Here is a 21,337-nt window from a genome sequence, read left to right as displayed (position 1 = left end):
TTGGGTCGAAGGGCCTGTTTCCCTACTGTAGGGAATCTAAGCTTTCAAAAAATGTACAAAGTAACGTTTTCCCAGAGTGGAGGACTCAATTACTAGGGATCACGAGTTCAAAGTGAGAGGGAAAGCTTTAGGGGAGACGTACATGGCAAGTTCTTCACGCAGAGGGTGGTGGGTGCCTGGAACGCGTTGCCAGGGGAGCTGGTAGGGGCGGGAGCGATAGCGTCATTTAGGATGTATCCAGACAGAAACCTGAATGGGCAGGGAGCAAAGGGATACAGATCCTTGGGAAATAGGCGACAGGTTTAAATACAGGATCTAGATGGGCGCAGGCTTGGAAGGCAGAAGGTTGCTGTAACTTTCTGTGTTCTTTGAGTAACACAAATGGTTGCGATGATGTCCGCCCTGTCTGTGCCATCCCTCTGCGAAAACAATTCACTCTTACCGCCTCAATGTTTTGTTTTTTTTTCAGACGTGGATCCATTATCTATAGGAAGTGGGTGGGTGGGAGTGCATTCTAGCTCCTGACCGGGGGAAGGCCAAATTCATTAAGCAAGCTCCTGCGCAGCACGACTTATGGGCCAAACGGAACAGGGGTGTTCCTTTCTCGTCCACTCGGTCTAACGAGCGAACATGCTTCCAGCTCCCGAACTTGCAAATGATACATCGCTATCTGACTTGCGAAGCTCAATGCTGGAGAACGTCCCAGCGTGAAGTTGCTCCTAATGTTCTTTTCGATTTAAAATTTTGACTTTTTTTTTGCTGCTGTATCAGTAAAATGTATCTCCGGTTAAACTGCGTTGTTCATAGAATCTTCGAGCAATCTGGGGTTCGTGTCTGTACAAAGAAGTCCACAGCACAGAAACAAAAAGCCCTTCGGCCCACTGAGTCTCTGAGATAGAAACAATGACTGCAGATGCTGGAAAGCAAATACTGGATTAGTGGTGCTGGAAGAGCACAGCAGTTCAGGCAGCATCCAACGAGCAGCGAAATCGACGTTTCGGGCAAAAGCCCTTCATCAGGAATAAAGGCAGTGAGCCTGAAGCGTGGAGAGATAAGCTAGAGGAGGGTGGGGGTGGGAGAAAGTAGCATAGAGTACAATAGGTGAATGGGGGAGGGGATGAAGGTGATAGGCTCCCCCACTCACCCATTGTATGCTACTCTCTCCCCACCCCCACCCTCCTCTAGCTTATCTCTCCACGCTTCAGGCTCACTGCCTTTATTCCTGATGAAGGGCTTTTGCCCGAAACGTCGATTTCGCTGCTCGTTGGATGCTGCCTGAACTGCTGTGCTCTTCCAGCACCACTCATCCACTGAGTCTCTGTCCGACCACCTGATTATTCCAATCCCATTTCCTCATTTAGTAAATACCCCTACTCCCCTGTTGCATCCATTTCAAACCGAAGATAGTCCTCCTGTGTTCTAATGTGGGTCCTCCTGTTATATGCAGAGATGTAAAGCTCAGCTACAATGGTGTTGCTTTTCTTTTCTATACTAGTTTTCAGTAAATTCTGTTGTTACTTCTAGGTAAAGAAAGCAACAACAACTTGGAGTGGATCCGTGGAGGCGAGAACTGGTTAGGGCTGTGTCTCGGACTGGGCGACGTCTGTTTGGCGATCGGCGAGAAACCCTTTTGACAGGACAGAGGATGAACAGCATTGAGGAAAACTATCCCCTCTTGGAGTTGGAGGAGAAGGACTATGAATTCAGCGGTCACCCTCTAAAGATCACGATGTTCAAAGGAGCTTCCTTGGGCGTATCTGCTTATGTCTGGGGACCTGTAAGTCTGGTGGACTGTTACAAAAAGTTCTCTTCGGAATTATAAACGAACTCCGACCCTCACTGCGACGCCTTTGTCAATTTGGCTACACTGGGGCAGATAAGAAGCTGATTTGAGTCATCTACAGCACAGAAACCGACTCTTCGGTCCAACTCATCCGTGCCGACCAGATATCCTAAATTAATCTAATCCTGATTTGGAGGTGCCGGTGTTGGACTGGGTGGAATAAGTTTAAAAAATCACACAACACCAGGTTTTGGTCCAACAAGTTTATTCGGAAGCAATAGCTTTCGGAGCTTCATCGGAGGGTGAAGGAGCAGAGCTCCCAAAGCTCGTGCTTCCGAATACACTTGTTGGACTATAACCTGGTGTGTGATTTTTAACTTCACCTAACTCCATTTTGCCAGCTTTTGGCCCATATCCCTCGAAACTCTTCCTATTCATCTACCCATCCGGATGTTTTTTTTCTACGTTGTAATTGCACCAGCCTCCAAACCCTGGACTGGCTTCCTTTTCATCCCAGCCCCACCGCATATGTGGTGCAACACTGGAGCCTTGTTAAAGCGATGTTTTGTTAGACATTGATCACTGCTGTAATTGAGAAAACATGTAATACACTGAACCTATGGCATTCTGACTCAGAATAGGCGCTGCTGAGCACACGCGTATCAGACAGTATTTATATTTGTACGTGGGAAATGGACGTCACCAGCTGGGCAAACATTTATTTCCCATTTCTAATTGGCCGGGAGTGAATCATCTTATTGAAGTCCTTGGGGTGTATGAACATACACAGACCTTCACAAACCTTGCATACACAGTGCTGTTAGGGAGTAAAGTTCCAGATTTCGACCCACTGAAATAACAGGGACGTTTAAGGCCCATTAAAAGGAAATAGCGCAATGAACACGCACCTCTGCAGGAAGTAACCCCTTGTTGTTCAGTGACACCTTTAACTCAACAAGTTCCATTAAGTGTGATTCAGGTCATAAGGCATTTTTCTCTGCGCAAAGTCTGCAGTCATCACCTCAGACTTGCAATGCAGTAAAATTGTACTCTAACTTTTAGGAAGAAAAAACCTCTGATGTCTACCCCTAGGCATCCACAATGCTTACACAGCCAATTGTTTGCAAGGGGACGCAGAGGTTAGTGGGCCTTGAAAACCCTACTACTTATTAAGTTACCAGTCCTCTCCTAAATGAAGCCAAGAGTCTGGAGTTTGTTCAAAGGGTTTCTCTAATCTCTCCATTACAGGGTGTTTGAGTGAACCTTAACAAACCTGCCCATTTTTCAGAATTATCCTTAAACGTGTGCCCTTTACAAATAAATATCTTGATCAGAGTGTGGGTGTTTTCTTATTCCCTCAGGGGATTGTCCTTTGTCGCTATTTTGAGTCTGAGAAGATTGATTTTACCGGCAAGAAGGTGCTTGAACTGGGCTCTGGCACCGGAATTGTGGGCATATTGGCGGTGTTATTGGGTAAGTGAATCCAGCAGGAGCTCCTCATAACGCCACAGAGTGGATAGCGCCCAATCAGAGGCTTTTACGAGATCTGGTCCCTGCAGTGACTTTCTCGCCAAAGTCCACTGCCAAGCTCACAAGCCTCGATTTTAGTAGGAAGGGGCAATCAGACAGTGGTCGAAAAGTGTGGCGTTGGAATGGCACAGCCGGTCAGGCAGCATCCGAGGGGCAGGAGAGTCGACGTTTCGAGCATAAGCTCTTTTTTTTATCTTTACTCTCCTGCTCCTCGGATGCTGCCTGATCGTCTGCGCTTTTCCAGCGCCACACTTTTCGACGCTGATCTCCAGCATCTGCAATCCTCAGTTTCTCCGAGCAATCCCCGACAGTTGTGGGTCACGAACCTTCAAGTCGACGAAACCCACGTAGCTTCACCAACAAGAACACGACCCGTGATGACTGTAACTGTGGTTTCTCTGTGCATTATCTGAGGCGTTTGTGCACTTGCCTTATTATCGACGTCGTAAAGGAAAATCCAAATGCTGTTCATATGAAAACAACAACATGCAACAAACACTAAATATAACTATCAGGACAACGTGTCATGAACAAACTGCAAAACTATGTCCGCTTCTCAAAATCTCTGCGGGACTGAGGACTTTGTCTTTTGTCGCTTGGTTCTCGAACCAACTTTGTCCTCGTTAATGAAAATGCCATTTCAATATAGCCTCCAGGGGTTTGAAAGGGACACCTGCTTTTGAACGTGGTACAGAGTTGGAGGTGCAGGGCACTTCTTTGCTGATCATTAACTTTACACTGCTGATAAGGGGTAAAGGCATTTGCCCCTTTGGCTGTCTTGTGGCTGAGTGACCTGCCTGATCATTCGAGGACCGAGTCAGAGCTAAGTGCTCTCTCCTTCGAAGTTCCTCGGGGTTAAAAGTCACAGCCAACATGTGATGCTGTTCCCACTTAGGCCTATCGCTGCATGTCGTGGCTCAGCGTGATGTAGAATTTCCACAGTTCCAAAAACCAGCCCATATAACATAGTTATAATTTTTCCCGGTATTGTGCTGACAGCACTGGGCTAGCTCCAATTAAAATGCTATAGTTCTCCATGTGGTGCAGTCACAGAACTGTAGAATGTTCAGAGCGCAGAGCATAAGGGCACAGCGCGAGGGACACGGGTTCGGTTCTAGTCTCGGGCGACTGTCTGTGTGGAGTTTGCACATTGCCCCGTGTCTGCGTGGGTTTCCTCTGAATGCTCCGGTTTCCTCCCACAATCCAAAGATGTGCAGGTCAGGTGGATTGGCCATGCTAAATTGTCCATAGTGTTATGTGCATTAGTCCGAGGGGGCGGTGTGTGTGTGTGGGTTGATCTTCGGGGGGTTCGTGTGGACTTTTGGGCCGAATGGCCTGTTTCCACACTGCAGGGAATCTTAAAAAAAAATCATTCGGCCAATAGTAGCTATGCCTCCTATTTATATGAGCAGCCTTGCTGATCCTACTCCCCTTCATTTCCCCATAGCCTTACAACTTCTATTGATGGAAGCAAGCTCTCTGTATTTCATCTCTCTCGACACTTCATCAGTTTATCGAATCTGTTCTCTGAAGAGAGCAGCTCCGCCTTTCCTCATTTATCCATGTGAGTGAAGTCACTCGTTCTTGGGGACATACTGGTCGACCCTTGTTTGCACCTTCACTGACGCCTTCACATCTTTCTAAGATTGTGTCCTCCAGAATTGGACACTGTTTCAGAAAGATACGCCATAACTTCCTGGAGTTTGTAGACCATGCTTCGTTTTATAGAGATCAGGATGCTGTCTGTCTTATCAACCAATTTCTCAACCTGTACTAGAGCTGAGGCATCTATTCCAGATCCCTCAGCTCCAGGACCTCTTTTAGAATTCTAGCGCCATCGTATACAGCCTCACCTCGATTTTCCTGATATTAAATTTTATGTTTGGGTCCTTTACTACAATAGTTCTCCCGCTCACAATGCCTCCATTCACATATCCTGTTAAGGGCATGTGTTCCCTACTCCGTGTGCTATTCCATTGATGCCTAACTCAATATCACACAGCAACAACTTGCCCAGGTAATTGTTACTTGACAGAATTCTACTCTTCCATCACTTCGCTAGAACCGCAGACCCGACTGGATGGGCAGTGGATGATTCAGAACCTGGAGAGGGGGAGGGGGGTGGAGAGGAATGGGGGATGGAGAGGAGAGGAGGGTTGGGAGGGATGGGGCGCGCTCTGGTCAGCATTCGTTTCTATTGGTAAAAACAATGACTGCAGATGCTGGAAACCAGATTCTGGATTAGCGGTGCTGGAAGAGCACAACAGTTCAGGCAGCATCCAAGTAGCTTCTTCGTTTCTATTGCGCATTCCGTCTTAAAAAAAAAGACAGAACAGCCCCATTAAATATCATCGAGTTGCGAGGGAAAATATTAAGCTAATCCAAGTAACTATTGAGTATTCGGAATGTGAGGCCAGTGAGTGGGGTAGATGGTGGTGGAGTAATGTGTGTGCGTTCTGTTTTGAGGAAATTAAATAATGCATACGCATCAACTCATGCTGAGGGGATCCGGTGGATTCAAACGACGTTTTATTTTTTGCCAGGCGGAGATGTCACCATGACGGATAGACCGTACGTTTTGAAACAAATCGAATATAACATACTGGCTAACATTCCAGTCAGCTCCCGGCACCGTTCGAGGATCCGCGCCCTGGCTTGGGGTAGCGACCAGAACAGTTTCCCAACCGACTTTGATATCATTCTGGGTTCGGACATCGTGTACAGCCCGTCGCAATTTCCGAATCTTATACAGACATTGCTGTATTTCTGCAAAGACAAGACCGTAATTTTTCTGTGTTCGGATGTGAAGTATCGGGAGGGATCGGCTGAATTCCACGAGGAGCTCTTGCCGGTGCAATTTCACAGCCAGCTCATTCATACCAGCGGGAGCTGTTGCATTTACAAAGTGACCAGAAAAGTCTCAGACGACGAAGACTAGTTTCCGATGCAGGATCGGAAGACAGACAACCATCTACTTTTGACTTCTCACCGTTCAGGTGAATGAACGAGCATTACTAACATTTTCATTGGAAAAATATCGCGTGCTGTTCCTTCGCTTTTCTGCCCCCTTCACTTTCCCGGATCTCGCAAATGTTGGTGATACATACCGTCATGTCCCATTAAAATGCTAAACGTACATGTGTCCCCTTACTGGAGATTGCGAGCTAATGATTTATCTGGAGCATCACATATCAGCAACAGTCTGTAAAGGGACTGAATACGGGACACTACTGTTCCTAACGTCGCGTAGACCACCCCGGACAGGCGCATAGTTTACATGTAATTCCAGGAGCAGAGTAAGATGTCAGGATAGAAATCATTCGGTTTGGTATCAGTGATGAACCTACAATGGCACTGCTATGACTATCAGTCAGCCCCTTACAATTAAGAATGTTTAAAGTAAATTGGCTAAGTCCCTTAATGAATACAAAAAAAAATTCACAGAGGGCGCAATTTAATTGGTGGCATTTTATTGAAACAAGAGTTACCTGCTCTTTATAGATTCAGTTCCTGGCCAGTCACAGAGTACGCATGTTCCCACTGATCGAAATAAATCTGGCTTCAATTTCCAATTCTGGAATGCTATGAAATTATCCTTAAACTTCACCACCCTCTCTAGCATAACACCAACACCAATACTAACCCAGTCCTAATGTCCAGTCTGCTTTTGTTTTATCTTAAATGCGACCATCTCATTTCTTCCATTCAGAACTATAAGATCAGCAACCTTTAAAACTGTAATGCGTTCTTCTAGGTTGAAGTATAGACTACTGTTGAATGCAAAGCCACAAGTTAAATTCTGCTGCTATATTTGCTTACATTTCTGGAAATTTGAATGTCATCTGTAATTGTTAGTTTATTTTTATTGGAGCATTAAAACGGTGATAAAGCTTAAAATTGTTCCAGCAACTGAATAATCTGGTCCTGCAAAATTAATGGCGATTTATTTGCCTTAGTTTTCCCAAAATCTGTGGTTTGAAACAATACTATTGCGCAAACAGAAACTTGAATAATAAAAATTACAATAATATGTATTAGTTTGCAGATTGATATCGCTTACTGTGGAGTTACTGTACTTGTCCTTTACATTGACCTGATTCAAAAACTATAAAATGAAGGCATATGATCGCCAGTGAAATCCTGCTTCAGATATAGAACTACACATCACCATACACACATAATCAGCAAGTGAAACGATGATAAATGGAGTTCAACGTGGAGCAACGTGAGTTCATCCACGTTGAACAGAGAAAAATAGAACAGAGAATCTTCAAGAAGGTGGCAAATTAGCATCAATGATGGTGAAGAAATATTTAAAATCTTCAAATACGGAAATCGTTTAAATCTGTTGGGGAAGTGGTGACATGCTCATGCAATCCGATGGAATACTACTTTGCATCTCAATACATTGGTAAACCCAAGAGGTGGGCGTCATGCAAGTCGGTTGGATTACACCTGGACTAATGCATCCAGGCCCTGCTTTTCTGAAAGGAAATGCTGACTTTGGAGTCGGTGTAAAAGATTAAAATACAACTTTAATTGAGTTGTTTAAGATGATTCAGAATGTGAATGGGTGGGGCGTATATTACCAAAAATTGACATCTCCAAGCCAGATAATTAAGGGTGAATTGGACATAGGAGCCCAAAAGTAGAGGGCATAAGATCAAGGTGAGAGGGGAAAGATTTTAAAAGGGACCTAAGGAGCTGCTTTCTCACGCGGAGGGTAGCGTGTACAGTATATGAATGAGTTGTCAGAGGACGTGGTGGAGACTGGTACGATTACAAAAATTACAATGGGTATATGAATAGGAAGGGTTTAGAGGAATATAGGCCAAATGCTGACAAATGGGACTAGACTAAGTTAGGATATATGGTCGACAATTTGGACGAAGGATCTGTCTCCATGTTGTGCAACTTTATGATTCTATGACCCTATAATTGCTGGAGATCGAAAAGAATGCGAAAACAGACTGCTTAGCAAGGAGGTGGCATTGGCTTGAAAACAGACTGTTTTGCAGCGAAATCTGGACCTTGGCTTCATGTCACATTACAGGTGATCACAGACACACACAGATATTCCTACACGCACACACTCTCACATACGCACAGACGCGCACACAGACACTCACACACACCCTTATAGACACACACACTCCCACACATGCACCCCCTCACAGACTTAAGACACTCTGCACTCACTACACACACACACACACGTTCTCATACCCACAACCCCCACCCCAGACAGACACACACACAGACAAAGACCCACATGCGCACATATATTTTATGTGGTGAATTTGTACTTGCAGAGTTACATTGCACTTTGCTCAAAAACTGCATACATTCATGTAGAACTCTGAGCTCAAAACCTGCATGAATTTATGTAAAACTCTGTTATCTCACTTTTTAGATTAGAATCAATCTAAACATCAGGTCATAGACAGAGAACACGGGAGCTAACACCTTCAACATATTGTCTAGCTATCATCATTGTTAACAGTTAACCCGAGAATGCAACTTTTAAAAAAAGGGTTTTGTGATTTACACATGAAAGAAGTGATACTATCACTGTATTCTAACAGATGAAAGGCCTAACAGACAATCAATTCTTCAATGTATAATTTCAGTTACATCACACTGCAAATTTTTGCTATAAATTCTGTGTTACGATCGAGCCCTCCACAATCACCTGATGAAGGAGCGTCGCTCCGAAAGCTCGTGTGCTTCCAATTAAACCTGGTGTTGTGTGATTTTTAACTTTGTACACCCCAGTCCAACACCGGCATCTCCAAATCAAATCTGGACTTGCTTTTGTCCAGGCACAGAGGAGCAGAGGGCGGTACTGAGGCACAGTGGCGGCACTGCCTCACAGCACCAGCGACCCGGAATCGATTCCACCCTCGATTAGGTTAGGTGATTGGCGATGCAAATTTGCCCCTAAGTATTCAGGGTGTGCAGGTTAGCCATGTAAAAGCAGCTTTACAGGGATAGGGATAAGATTAAATCTGGATGGGAAGCTCTTCGGAGGGTCGGTGCCGACCCAATTGGCCGAATGGTCTCTTTCTGCATAGAAAGGATTCCGTGAATGGTTGGAAAAATTACAATTTCAGTACGCAGCATCAACTCCGATGTACTACTAATCTCGGCGATTTACCATGATGTGTTCGACTTAACCATTGGGTGCAATCGGTGCCTTGGAAATTAACAGGTCAATATCAAGCTCCAAATATTAGCCATCAGCAGGGGGTTCCCAACGTGAAATTCCCAACGTGAAATTTAAATGAATCACTTTATGAACCTGACAATAACGTTTAATAGGCATTCACTAATTATAGCTAATGAAAAAATAAATCTACTTAAATCGGAGCACACGCGATTTCTTGTATTTAGTTTGATCAGAGCTTAAACAATCAGTTAACGCACTTTGGCCTAACGTTGCATGATAGCAGATATATGGAGAAATTGTTTCTTCTAGTGTAAGAGTTCAGTGCAAGAGGACGTAGCATTAACATTGGAGCTAAACTGCTCAGGATTGGTGTTAAGAAGTATTTCTTCTACAGAAACGCTAGTGGGGAAGTGAAATTCTCTTTTTCCAAGCAAAATCTTTTGCGGCTACTCTTCAGTGATGAGCATGAGTCTTATTGGACTCATAACGTTTACCCCGTTTCTATGTCTACAGATACTGTTAAGTTTCTCTGAGAAAAGTCAAGAGGAGGAACAAAACCTTCTAGATTAGGAATATTTGAAATATGTTATCTGTAAGTTTGGTTGGGGCAGATTCGATCAGAGCTTTCAAAAGATATTTGGACAATAATATAAAACGAGTTAATGTGGAACCATGCAGGAAAAAAATGTCTGGAGTGTGACAAGCTGAGTTGCTTTTTCAGGGAGACCTAAGGATGAACAGCGAATATTTATTCTATGGAACCGTTCCACGGTAGGAATTTATTCCCATTTGGGGGTGTGCAATGACAGAAACTTCAATATAGAATCGAATTTTCAGATAGCTAATTATATTTGTTAAGCAGTAGTTTAGGTATGATGCATTAATTAGACAGGAAAACACAATTGTGGATGGTTCACTGATGCAGACTGTTGGTAGTGAATATGTTGAGCTCATTGCACATGTCAAGGCTGCTCCTTGCTCTCCAAACGATGCGTTAGGGAATTGTTCCCGTGTCCTCCGCCCCCTTTCTGATGGTTCTTGCTTCTGAACAAGATGGGTCCCAGATGAGGAATGCTCCCTGACCTTGATTATTTGTTGATGTATCATATGTCGAAGGGCTGGTTTAGGCTGGGTCAAATACCCACTTGATTCGTTTCAACTGATGAATATCGGACAGGGTGTCTCTTTGTTAGATTGCCATTCTCTTTGAGACCAAAACATCCCATTTTGCCAAGACACTGCCTGATAACAAACTACCTAGAGCGCCAGGAATTACGTCAGTTTAATGGAAGATTTCTTATGACCTTTCTTGTCATTATTTACGAAGAATCTGGAAAACTGGTAATTTAACAACACCAGTCAAATGACATCTCATGCTACGCAGAAGGTACTTAGTACAATCCAGATCTTCCCGATTTCTAACATTCTATCATTATTCCGTGCACGGGAGAATTGGACTTCACAACCCAGTTACACCAATCAGTAACTTTGAGCATGTTTTTTTAAAAACATATTTTCCCTTTTTATATAGCCAGTGATCCGTGTATATATTTTATTTGAATGGCATTCTTAATTTGCCTTGCATCTTACGAAGATTTGTATACATCACGGATTTGTCTGTTACTGCACAACATTAACCTGTACCAGATGGTTTATATTAAATTCACACATTCTACTCTGCAAAATACATTTCTTCCCACTTCTCTTGGAACTGACTGTCCTGATCAGAAAGGAGTTAAAAATCACCCGTTTTGCTGTGGGCTTGGAGTCACATGTCGACTAGATCAGGTAAGAACAGCTGATTTCTTCCATAAAAGGAATGTGTGAACCAGATTATTTTAAAAATAGCAATCAGATTTATCTACTGAATTTAAATGCCACTAGCTGAGACGGTGGACCTTTGAACCCTCGTCCCAGACATTAGCCTGGGTTTCTGGATTGCTAGCCTATGGTATTACCCCCTCCAGGTGCAAAAATGCATATGCTACAAACATTTTGTAACATTTTTTTCCTCCATCTACAATTAACGGGTTCGAATCTCAACACGGCAGATGGTGAAATTTGAAATCAGTAAAGACGTCTGGAATTACGAATCTAATGATGACCATGGATCCATTGTTGATTGTCGGGAAAAGCCATCGGGTTCACTAATGTCTTAGTGAAGGAAACTGCAAACCTTACCTGGTCTGGTCTACATGTGACTCCAGGCCTACAACAATGCGGTGGAATGCCCTCTGGGCAATTAGGGATGGGCAATAAATGCTGACTGAATGATGACGCCCTCATTCCGTGACTGAACTTTAAAAAAAAACTGGCCGAAGGAAAAGACTGCAATGCTCATTTATCACTATCTGTTCTGGGGACAACGAAAAATGTGAGGGGGACCCGCAGCTAAAACATAACGAAATTACAGTCTGATGTAGATTATGTTCTTGTGAGAAAAATACTGTCAACTTGTATGTGTCCTCACGTAAACCCCGTTTAAGGCATTATCGCAGAAATGATATTTTCCAAATTAAAGTATTTGATTGCTGATATCGTCGTAATTCCAACAATAGAAAACCCGTCTACGCTGTCCCCCGCAGCATGGCAGCCGCTTAAACTGTCTCGAAGTAAGCTTGGTTCAAAGTACACTACGAAAGAAAAGTAGACTTGGATTTTTTTTAAAAGGGAAATTTAATTTGTTCCCGACATAGGGACTAAGATCTAAATATTCACAGGTGGCTCGGGAAACGGTCGAAAAAAGTAAAAAAAAACACACAACACCAGGTCATAGAGCACAGGTTTATTTACACGCGCGCACATATACGTTTATGGGGTGAATTTGTTTTTGCAGAATTGCATTTTATTTGCTCAAAAACTGCACGATTCCATGTAAAACTGTAAAACGATGCAGAGGGTTTGTCAGTCTGACATAACATTGGGACACAAACAGACTTCACAACTATTGTGAGAAAAGCTGAGCTATCTTGCGAATGTAATTTAAAAGAATCTGAGATTTACATATCAAAGAACAGAGTCCAGCATCACCATTTTGAAAGATGAAAGATTTAATCTAAAATTGTTTAATGTATCACATCTCCGTGACACTGGACTCCTTTGGCTAGCAATTCTGTGATCATGATCTTATCCTCCACAACCACCTGATGAAGGAGCAGCGCTCCGAAAGCTGGTGCTTCTAAATAAACCTGTTGGACTATAACTTGGTATGATTTTAACTTTGTCCACCCAGTCCAACATTGGCACCTCCAAGTCGTGAAAAAAAACGTGCTATTTCAATGTTACTCAACACTTATTGTTCGTGCAACTTAAGGAAACATGTAGAGATGCGGACATAATTAGCTCTGCTACATTCTGCTACTTTAATTATTCTGTCACTGATAAATATAACTGTTAGAAGGAGAAAATTCGAGTTTGCAATTGACATTAGTAGCAACTGACTCATTGTTCAAGGCTCCAAGTCACTGTGAATTCCCTGGCTTAAATAAGACGGTACCGTGGGCGGCACGGTGGCACAGTGGTTAGCACTGCTGCCTCGCAGCGCCGGAGACCCGGGTTCAATTCCCGCCTCAGGCGACTGACTGTGTGGAGTTTGCACATTCTCCCCGTGTCTGCGTGGGTTTCCTCCGGGTGCTCCGGTTTCCTCCCACAGTCCAAAGATGTGCAGGTCAGGTGAATTGCCCGTAGTGTTAGGTATGGGGTAGATATAGATGTAGGGGTATGGGTGGGTTACGCTTCGGCGTGGCGGTGTGGACTTGTTGGGCCGAAGGGCCTGTTTCCACACTGTAAGTAATCTAATCTAATTTTACATGTTATAATGATGGAGCTAATTAAGCGGGGTTAGTTGGTTTCAAACTCGCAGAACTGTGATAATTTTGCTTATTTAAACATTTTGCACTTACACTTGAATATATAAATGGAGACAAGAGGTGTATCATTTGGCTGCTATTTAAGGAAGTCCGTTGATAAGGCGGGATATCAACCGTTTATCAATCACTCAGCTCGGCCATATAATGTCAGTTTTTCAGCAGTTTTCGTCAGAAATCACCGATGTATGAGCGGAAACGGTTTAAACTGTGCGTATAATTTCATTAAAACCGCCTGGAAGGCACTTTAATACATTAAGTATTTATGATTAGTTAATTACTAGTTAAGCAACATACACCAGTTTTCGGTGAGATTAAACGGAAGCACTGGTATATGTAAAAAAATAACTGCTTTTCGTCTATCGAAATAAAATCCCGCACTAAAGAAAGTGCATTTGCGTCTCTCTCTCTCTCAATGACGATGTGCATATTGTTATACTAGTCAGTGACTCAATTGGCCACATCTCAATTCTGAATTAGATTCATGTGGTTACTGTACCAGACCCGCTGACGTACGGTTTCCCCCCGATTTATGCGGGGTTTCAACAGCGATTATGTCCGTATTTGTTACAGATCCCGCAAGAAGTGGTGCATTCGGGTGTGTTTTCGCAGTGCGCGTGATGCTGGCAGCTCGAACTATGGACAATGGAGGTGGAGGCTGCAACCTTCTTTCCAGCACGTGGCCAAACCCTTACCATCTGCTGATTGCCGGGTTGTATCCTTAGTATTCCAATCCCAAATTGGGATTGAACCATTGAACTTTAGGCTCAGAGGCAGGGACACTATTCTTTAGCAGCAAAATCCAGTTACCCTAACGGACACATTTAAAGTAAACAGGACAAGCTCTCAGATTCAAGTACTTTAATTTGCCAAAGCTAATGTCCCGGACAGGGGATTCCGTTTCCAGAGTAATGGGTTTAACTAATGCAATGAATTCAGGACCGAAAAGGTTAGTCATCCAGCTATACTAATCTCAACACACGGTTTCATACTTACCTTGAAAATCAATTTATGTATAATTATTAATAGAGTTATTTTAAACAATCTGAGTTTAAAAGTAATTTCTTTGCGCAGAAAGTAATCAGCAGAGGACTGATGACCATAGGGATAATGGAGGATCCTAAACTTGCTTTTCGATAGTTACTAGTTCAGCCGACACTGTAGGATGTAGCTCACAACCCACACAGTCAGATATAGTTTACAACAACACTATAGGATGTAGATCACAACCCATGCCATAGGATGTAGCTCATAACTCACACTGTAGATTATGGTTTAACCACACTACAGCACGTAGCACAAGTCACACTATGGGAGACAGCTCACAACTCATAATATAAGATGCAGTTCATAACCCACACAACAGGATACAGTTCACTTTAATTGTAGGATCTACACAACTACGCTATAGGATGTTTCTTAGCTCACTCGGTAGGATTGACCTCAAACCAGACGTTTATAGCCGCAGTATTTAATTGTGATGCCTATGATGCTGGCAGGGCCAAAGCTTGAATCACTTGAACGAGTGTTACTGGTGACCAAAGGAGATAGTGGTGCAATTTGGAGCGAGAGTTGATTGTAGTAGTATTAGCGATGTTGATGAAACCGTCAACTTGTCTGCTCTTTTAGCAGTACAAGCTCATAAAATAACAGATTCATTGAAATGAATGCTATAATGTACCATTTCAAAGTATCCATCGGAAGCTACACGTGGGGGTAATCTGTGGCCATTACTGCTTTCCCTGGGTAATATGAGAACGTTCACCAACTTGATCCCTTTATCATCATGGTTTGGCCAAGATTTTAGAAAACTATTGAATCCCGACAAATGATGTCAGCTGGTAGATGGTAGATACGGAGGAATAGGAATGAATTTAAAATATTGAGGGGATGTTAAATGTTTCTTTTGGATTTTAGTTATTGAGTGATAGGGAGGTTGGCTGAACCCCAGTGTCGGGTTCAGTCAAAAGCAGATTTCTATCATCACTTGGGAGGTCTTGCTCAGAACTTTTATCGATTTTAGTCATTTTGTATAGAATAATATGTTTGTTCTCTAACCTGTCAACAATCTGGCAGTTAAAATACTGGGGCAAACTCTCGTCATGGAAGGAAGGCGATCCGTTCCTCTTTCGTAATTCTGAAGAGAGATAGATTGTAGCCCCTTGACTGGTGAAATAACGAAAGGTCTCCATTAGAGCCGGGTAGGTAACCGAACTGTATACAATATCTGAACCCAAGACGAAATCATAGTCAGCAGGAAAGTTCGTGTGGTCTTCACCCCATGTCAACGGACGGATTTGCAAGCGATGTCTGCAGGCACTGGGAACATTTACTTGGACATTTGTTTCGATTTGCTTCAGGACTTCCGGTTTATCCGTTATGGTTACATCGCCACCTAACGAGGGGAGAAGAGCCACATTAGTTTTACTTTGCCCTCGTGAACTGATTGGACACTGTGATCACATAATCAAAAAGAAACAACGCGAGGGGAGAACTCTGGCGAGGCATTAACCCACATAGTGCTGGACCGTGCTAGGTTTAAAGCATTCCTTTAAAAAAAAGAGGTCGAAGCTTTTTCTCTATGCATCAGGATTAAGATGCAAGAAAACCACCCTTGGAAAGAAAATGACAATTTATACAGCAGTGTACTGAATTTCTGTCAGGAGGAGTCACTGAATAGCAATGTTTGTGCACTTTCATGGTGCAGCAGCTCAGAAGCTCCATCCGGAGTATCATCTGGACCGACAAAACTTAAAACTTACTTAATTTTCAATGAACATCTTGGGCAAATTGATGCACTGATTGACATTGTGAAAACGTTCAATACAACTCAGTCTTTGCATTATTCTGTGTCAAAAAGCAGTTTTCACACACCCATCGAAACACACACACATACACACACACAGGTTGATTCCCTGGATTCAAGTTTTAGAGCGTCCTCGACTTACCCAGTTATTCTTAACAATCCTACAACAGCTCGTTCCACAATTTTCATTCTCGCGCGTTAACCTTCCGCGCGCTGCTGTGTATTATCCCCACATCCTTCTCTTACAATGCCGCATGGAATTCTACATCGTTCAGCCCTGTTATGTTCTGTCACCCTCACCTCCTGTCTATCACACTAGCGGCCGTGTCTTTAACCTATTGGACCTCAGCTTTGTCTTCCTTCTACACCTCTGCATCTTCCCTCCCTCTCTCTGCCGTCGAGGTGTTCCTTTTCGTCACATATCCTTGTACTCCTGCTGGAACTGTACTATTGCTCGGTCTGATCGTCCGGGGTTTGATATCTTAAATGCCTAATATGTTTACATTTATGCTTTCATTTTGCAAAGTGAGCATTGACGTCAAAAATCCCAAAACACAATTATTCTTCTCTTTACTTAATTTTGCTTTCTATCGTGCCATTTACACGCTCAACAGTTATTGTTACTAAGTCATATTGCTGTAATTGTAATAGCCGCGAAATGACACAGAACAAAGTAATGCGTTGTTTATTTAAGCCGGCAAAGGTAGCATTTCCTGCACACCCCCAGCTCCTCTTGAAAAGGTAGTGGTCAGCTGTCTTCTTGAACTGTTGCAGTTTATTTGATGTACATGCAACCCAAGGCGGTTGGAAAGAGAGTTTCTGGATTTTGTCTCACTGACAGTGAAGGAACAATGGCATTCTTTCAACTCAGGATGCGCTATGTGGGAAACTTAGAGGTGGTGGTGTTCCCACACGTTTCTTCGTCTGTCTAGGTATTAGAGGCCATACGTTTGGAAGGTGCTGTGTAATAGGGTTTAGGCGAGTTGGCAATGCATCTGGAGATATGCATTGCTGCCACTGTACTTGAGTGATGGACGGAGTGGGTATCTAGGCTGGTGGATGTCGAATTCCTCGCGTATTGCTGGAGCTAGACTCAGCCAGATAAGCGGGGAATATGCTCTCATACTCCTGACTCATGCCTTCTAGGGGTTCGACAGGTTTGGAGAGTAAGTAGGAGCTTGACCTCCTGCAGAATTCCAAATTTCTGTCTTGGACGTTTTGTCACAGCATTCAAATGCTGGTCCCGTTCAGCTTCTGGTCAGCGGTAAATTCAGGATGTTCATAGTGAGACATTCAGCGACAGCAATGCAATCGATTACCAAGGGGAGGTTGTCTCTTGTTAGAGATGGTCATTAGTCCAATCCTGAATCTTTTTGAAGTCTTGCTTTATGGGGACACGGCCTGCTCCATTTAATAATGCTGTTTCAATTTGTTCAGGGACTCTGTTTAACCTCTGATTAGAAGATGAAACGATTGTTGTCTGGATTTGGCGAAAATTCAAATGTGTTAAAAGCAGTCTGCTTGGAGGGTCAGGTGTTATGGCAGTTCATAGCCTCATTTCTTCCCAACCATGTCCAATGCAGTAAGTCAGGATTAACTAGCCAGACAATACGCCTTTGTTTCGATAATATTGATTGAGGGAATGAATTCTGGTCAGGGCTCGATTTTTTTTTCTCTAGAATATTCTTCGCCTAACTAATTGAATCAGTTAACAATAACGAGTCTCTGGTGCGGACCTGATTTACATTCTTGTTGACCATGATACGAAAAATGAAAGGTTATACCAAGAAAACAAATGCTCCGAATGCAAACTAGTCCAACATAAGGAAGGTCCAAGCTGCCGCCGGCAAGTTAGGCAGTGTTCGGGATCTCCGGAGCCCACCCACTCCATAAGAAGATGAAGTCTTATTCGAGCAATTTCTTTTTATCCTTATTATAACTCAAAATGATGCCGTATTGCGGTGACAAAACACATTCCATTGTATCTTCAAGATACATGTGACAATAAATTCATTCATTCATTCATTCATTCGTTCAAGCTTGTCTGGAGCCCTAACAACCCCCGATCTGGAGATCCCCAGGGCCTTTATCGCCCATATTCCTGTTTGGCGTCAACAAAGTGACAGCATTCCCTGCTACCCTCCACTCACCCAGTAGCGTCGCTAAAATCCCGACGATTCCGGTGCCCGATCCCAATTCAATCACTTTCTTCCCGCTGAAGTTGATGTTTTTCTTTTCAAAATACCGGCAAAGGGCCAGCCCCTGTCAAAGAGATTAGAATGAAGTTATTTAAAATGTTTGGACCTGACACTGCATACCAAAGAGCCGGCGAGCTCTACTCTCAGATAATTGCTTGCAAAGAGTAAGGAAGGCTCCTGGGACGATTGTCAGCCGGACATTACCGCCCAACTAGGAAGGCCTCAGCTCAGCACTCGAGGCCCAATCTCAGACCCCGTGCTCCTGGCGGAATCTCCCTGCGTGGTGTGCGCTCTGTGGACAAACAGGTTCCCGCCTCCTGACGGTCTTACTAGACCAATGAAAGTGGGAATAGGGCGAGGAACGGAATGAGGAGTGCCTGGATAGGGAGCCAATGACCATAGACCTCAGTCTGAAAGCGAAATCGATTGAAAAAGAAACGAGACTGAAGTCAGTAGCTGAAATAGCAAGGAAACAAAATGAGGCGTAAGTTATTGGGGAGAATCGCATCATCACGATGTTTCCTATCTCCAGCCCACCAACTCTATCACCGGCCTTCTTTCTGGTTCGATTCTCCACCTTACTCCTTTTCCTTGCTGGAAACCTGGCACCTCTCTCACTCCTAACAGCTCCACCCCACTTTCTTTGATGAAAATTCATTGACCCTCTTCTCCCACCAAAGATGCTATCTAACCTGATGATTACTGCGCACAACTCTGGTCGCCCTCCTATAGGAAGGATGCTCATAAATGTGGTAGGGTGCAGAAAAGATTTTTTTTAGATTAGATTCCCTACAGTGTGGAAACAGATCCTTCGGCCCAACAAGTCAATACCGACCCTCTGAAGAGCAACCCACCCAGACCCATTCCCCTACATTCACCCCTGACTAATGCACCTAACATTATGGGCAATTTAGCGTGGCCAATTCACCTAACCTGCACATCTTTTGACTGTGGGAGGAAACCGGAGCACTCGGAGGAAGCCCACGCAGACACGGGGAGAATGTGCAAACTCCACACTGACAGTTGCCCGAGGCGGGAATTGAACCCGGGTCCCTGGCGCTGTGTGGCAGCAGTGCTAACCACTGAGCGACTGTGCCGCCCCACTTACAAGGACAATGCCGGAACTCGAGGTTTTGTGTTAAAGGGAGAGGCTGGATTGGCTGGGGCATTTTCCCCTGGAGCATGGGAGACTGAGGGGTGACTTTATAAAGTTTTCTAAAATCATGAGGCGCATTGATAGTGTGAATAGCCAAGTCCCTTTTCCTAGGGTCGGGGGGTCCAAAACTAGAGGGCATAAGTTTAAAGCGAGAGGTGAGATCTGAAAAGGACTTGCGTGTGTGGAAGGATCTACCTGAGTAAAATGGTGTAAGGATACAATTACAACATTTAAAATGCACCTGGATGGGTACATAAATGGAAGGATTTGGGCCAAATACAGGCAAATAAAACTAGGTCAGGTTGAGATGTCTGGTGGGCGTGAATGGGTTGGACAGAAGGGTGTGTTTCCATGTTGTATAACTCTATGACCTGCAGGTCCTCTCTGAATGGAAGCTGAATTGAAACTGCACAATCTGGGACAAAGAAGGAGCCGAGCTTGCCGCGCCGCCCAACGCTTAAGGATTGGGAGTCCTACCAAGTGCCTCATCCAACTCACTATTGGGAGCAAGCGGCATCTCTGGCTCAAACTGCAGCACACACTCTTATTTGGAGAAGGTGATCACTGCAGAGGCTGGAGATCAGAGTCGGGAGTGTGGTGCTGGAAAAGCATGGCAGGTCAGGCAGCATCCGAGGAGCAGGAGAATCGATGTTTCGGGCATAAGCGTAACGTCAATTCTCCTGCTCCTCGGATGCTGCCTGACATGCTGTGCTTTTCTAGCACCACACACCGTTATCACCGAGTTTGGGGGAGAATTGTAAAACAAAACACCGGCTTTCAAAGAGATGTCATTCAAAGACATTCGCCTAATGCTTTTACACTGTGAGAACAGCACCATCTCCACCCATCCCTCCCTCCATCCCCCTCTCCCCCTTGCTATGGTGAACCCCTGAGCCAGCAGTTGGTAAAACAGCATTCCGGACGAAGGCGCAGGCAGCATGGATCAGTAAGTCCAAGAGGAGAGGGCTACGGCAGGAAAGTCATATCGAGCACTCCGCATGCAACGGGTCAGATGGCCTCGTTAGTTTCACCACTTTTCTAACTCGCGTGGAAGCCACCCGGGAGGAAGAAAGCGCGTGGAAGCGAAATTGCTCGTATTCAAACGCGTATGCTCGAAATATATCCCAAGCAGACCCTCCAGGGTCTGGGGACTGTCGGGAGATGTTTACTCTCTGAAGGGAGGGAGGAGGATTATTAGAAATCTGAGAACAAAGACAGAGTGGGGACGTTACTTTTGATTTCATGTGAGATACAAGGCGCTGCCGCTCTTCCGAGCGGCCGATGCTGCAAACTTACAGCGTCCCAGACATACGCCGACACGCCCAGATTAACGCCCAGAATTTGGGCGATCTTCAGATTATACCCGCAGAACTCAAAGTTATTATGTGTGATGTAGCAGCTCGGAGAGTAACTCTCGTCGTATGGAGCGTCGTTTCTGGAAGGTTCGGAGGACTGCATCGCCGTAGTTGTCATCCTGTCCAATGTTTGTCGTGGGGCCGGGCCGCCCGAAAGTAGTGTCCACTTGCATTGGGAAAGCGCCCAGCGTGCCCTCCGGACGTCCCAGAGCTCCCCAGAGCCAATCACACGTGCTGTCTATTGTTGTGCAATAAACAAGGCCGTCATTGCCGCAGCCCGCCAGGTAGTAGCAACAGTGATGAGGCGAAGGATCTCATATAGACGGGGCAGCCGGGCGGCCCGCCAAGCTCCTGTTCCACCGCTAGCTGTTCCTTTACGATTGCTCGAGAACACCCTTTGTGATCCGCCAGCCACAAAGCACGCCCCCTTTAAGCGCGCAGAGGTCGGACCGCGCCGTCACTGTCTTTACTAAT

General features: G+C 44.4%; 2 protein-coding genes across 2 annotated transcripts; one reads left to right on the top strand and one right to left on the bottom strand.

Annotated features, from left to right (window-relative positions):
* Positions 1 to 1,645: 1,645 nt before the first annotated feature.
* LOC140475994 (EEF1A lysine methyltransferase 3-like) lies at positions 1,646 to 6,251 on the top strand. Its single transcript, XM_072567896.1, has 3 exons — positions 1,646 to 1,777; positions 3,145 to 3,256; positions 5,857 to 6,251. The coding sequence occupies exons 1-3, from the start codon at positions 1,646 to 1,648 to the stop codon at positions 6,249 to 6,251; spliced, it is 639 nt and encodes a 212-aa protein (XP_072423997.1).
* Positions 6,252 to 15,261: 9,010 nt separating this feature from the next.
* Positions 15,262 to 20,966, bottom strand: LOC140475993 (EEF1A lysine methyltransferase 3-like). Its single transcript, XM_072567895.1, has 3 exons — positions 20,805 to 20,966; positions 18,305 to 18,416; positions 15,262 to 15,743 (listed from the first exon to the last, which is right to left on the bottom strand). Exons 1-3 carry the CDS (start codon positions 20,964 to 20,966, stop codon positions 15,262 to 15,264), a joined length of 756 nt encoding a protein of 251 aa, XP_072423996.1.
* Positions 20,967 to 21,337: the final 371 nt, after the last annotated feature.

Source organism: Chiloscyllium punctatum, chromosome 4, assembly GCF_047496795.1.
Source record: "Chiloscyllium punctatum isolate Juve2018m chromosome 4, sChiPun1.3, whole genome shotgun sequence".
In the NCBI taxonomy this organism is placed as follows: Eukaryota; Metazoa; Chordata; class Chondrichthyes; order Orectolobiformes; family Hemiscylliidae; genus Chiloscyllium; species Chiloscyllium punctatum.
The sequence above is the reverse complement of the archived record's forward strand: the minus strand, read 5'-3'. Positions and strand labels throughout refer to the sequence as shown.

Bases quoted from the DNA above. Each gene is read 5' to 3' on its own strand.
- LOC140475993 (XM_072567895.1), bottom strand. From the start codon at position 20,966: ATGCAGTCCTCCGAACCTTCCAGAAACGACGCTCCATACGACGAGAGT. The intron at 18,417-20,804 runs GTAAGTTTGCAG...TCTCTTTGACAG, and splicing joins CGGCGTATGTCTGGGACGCT to GGGCTGGCCCTTTGCCGGTA. The intron at 15,744-18,304 runs GTGAGTGGAGGG...TCCCCTCGTTAG, and splicing joins GATTTTAGCGACGCTACTGG to GTGGCGATGTAACCATAACG.
- LOC140475994 (XM_072567896.1), top strand. From the start codon at position 1,646: ATGAACAGCATTGAGGAAAACTATCCCCTCTTGGAGTTGGAGGAGAAG. The intron at 1,778-3,144 runs GTAAGTCTGGTG...TTATTCCCTCAG, and splicing joins CTGCTTATGTCTGGGGACCT to GGGATTGTCCTTTGTCGCTA. The intron at 3,257-5,856 runs GTAAGTGAATCC...ATTTTTTGCCAG, and splicing joins CATATTGGCGGTGTTATTGG to GCGGAGATGTCACCATGACG.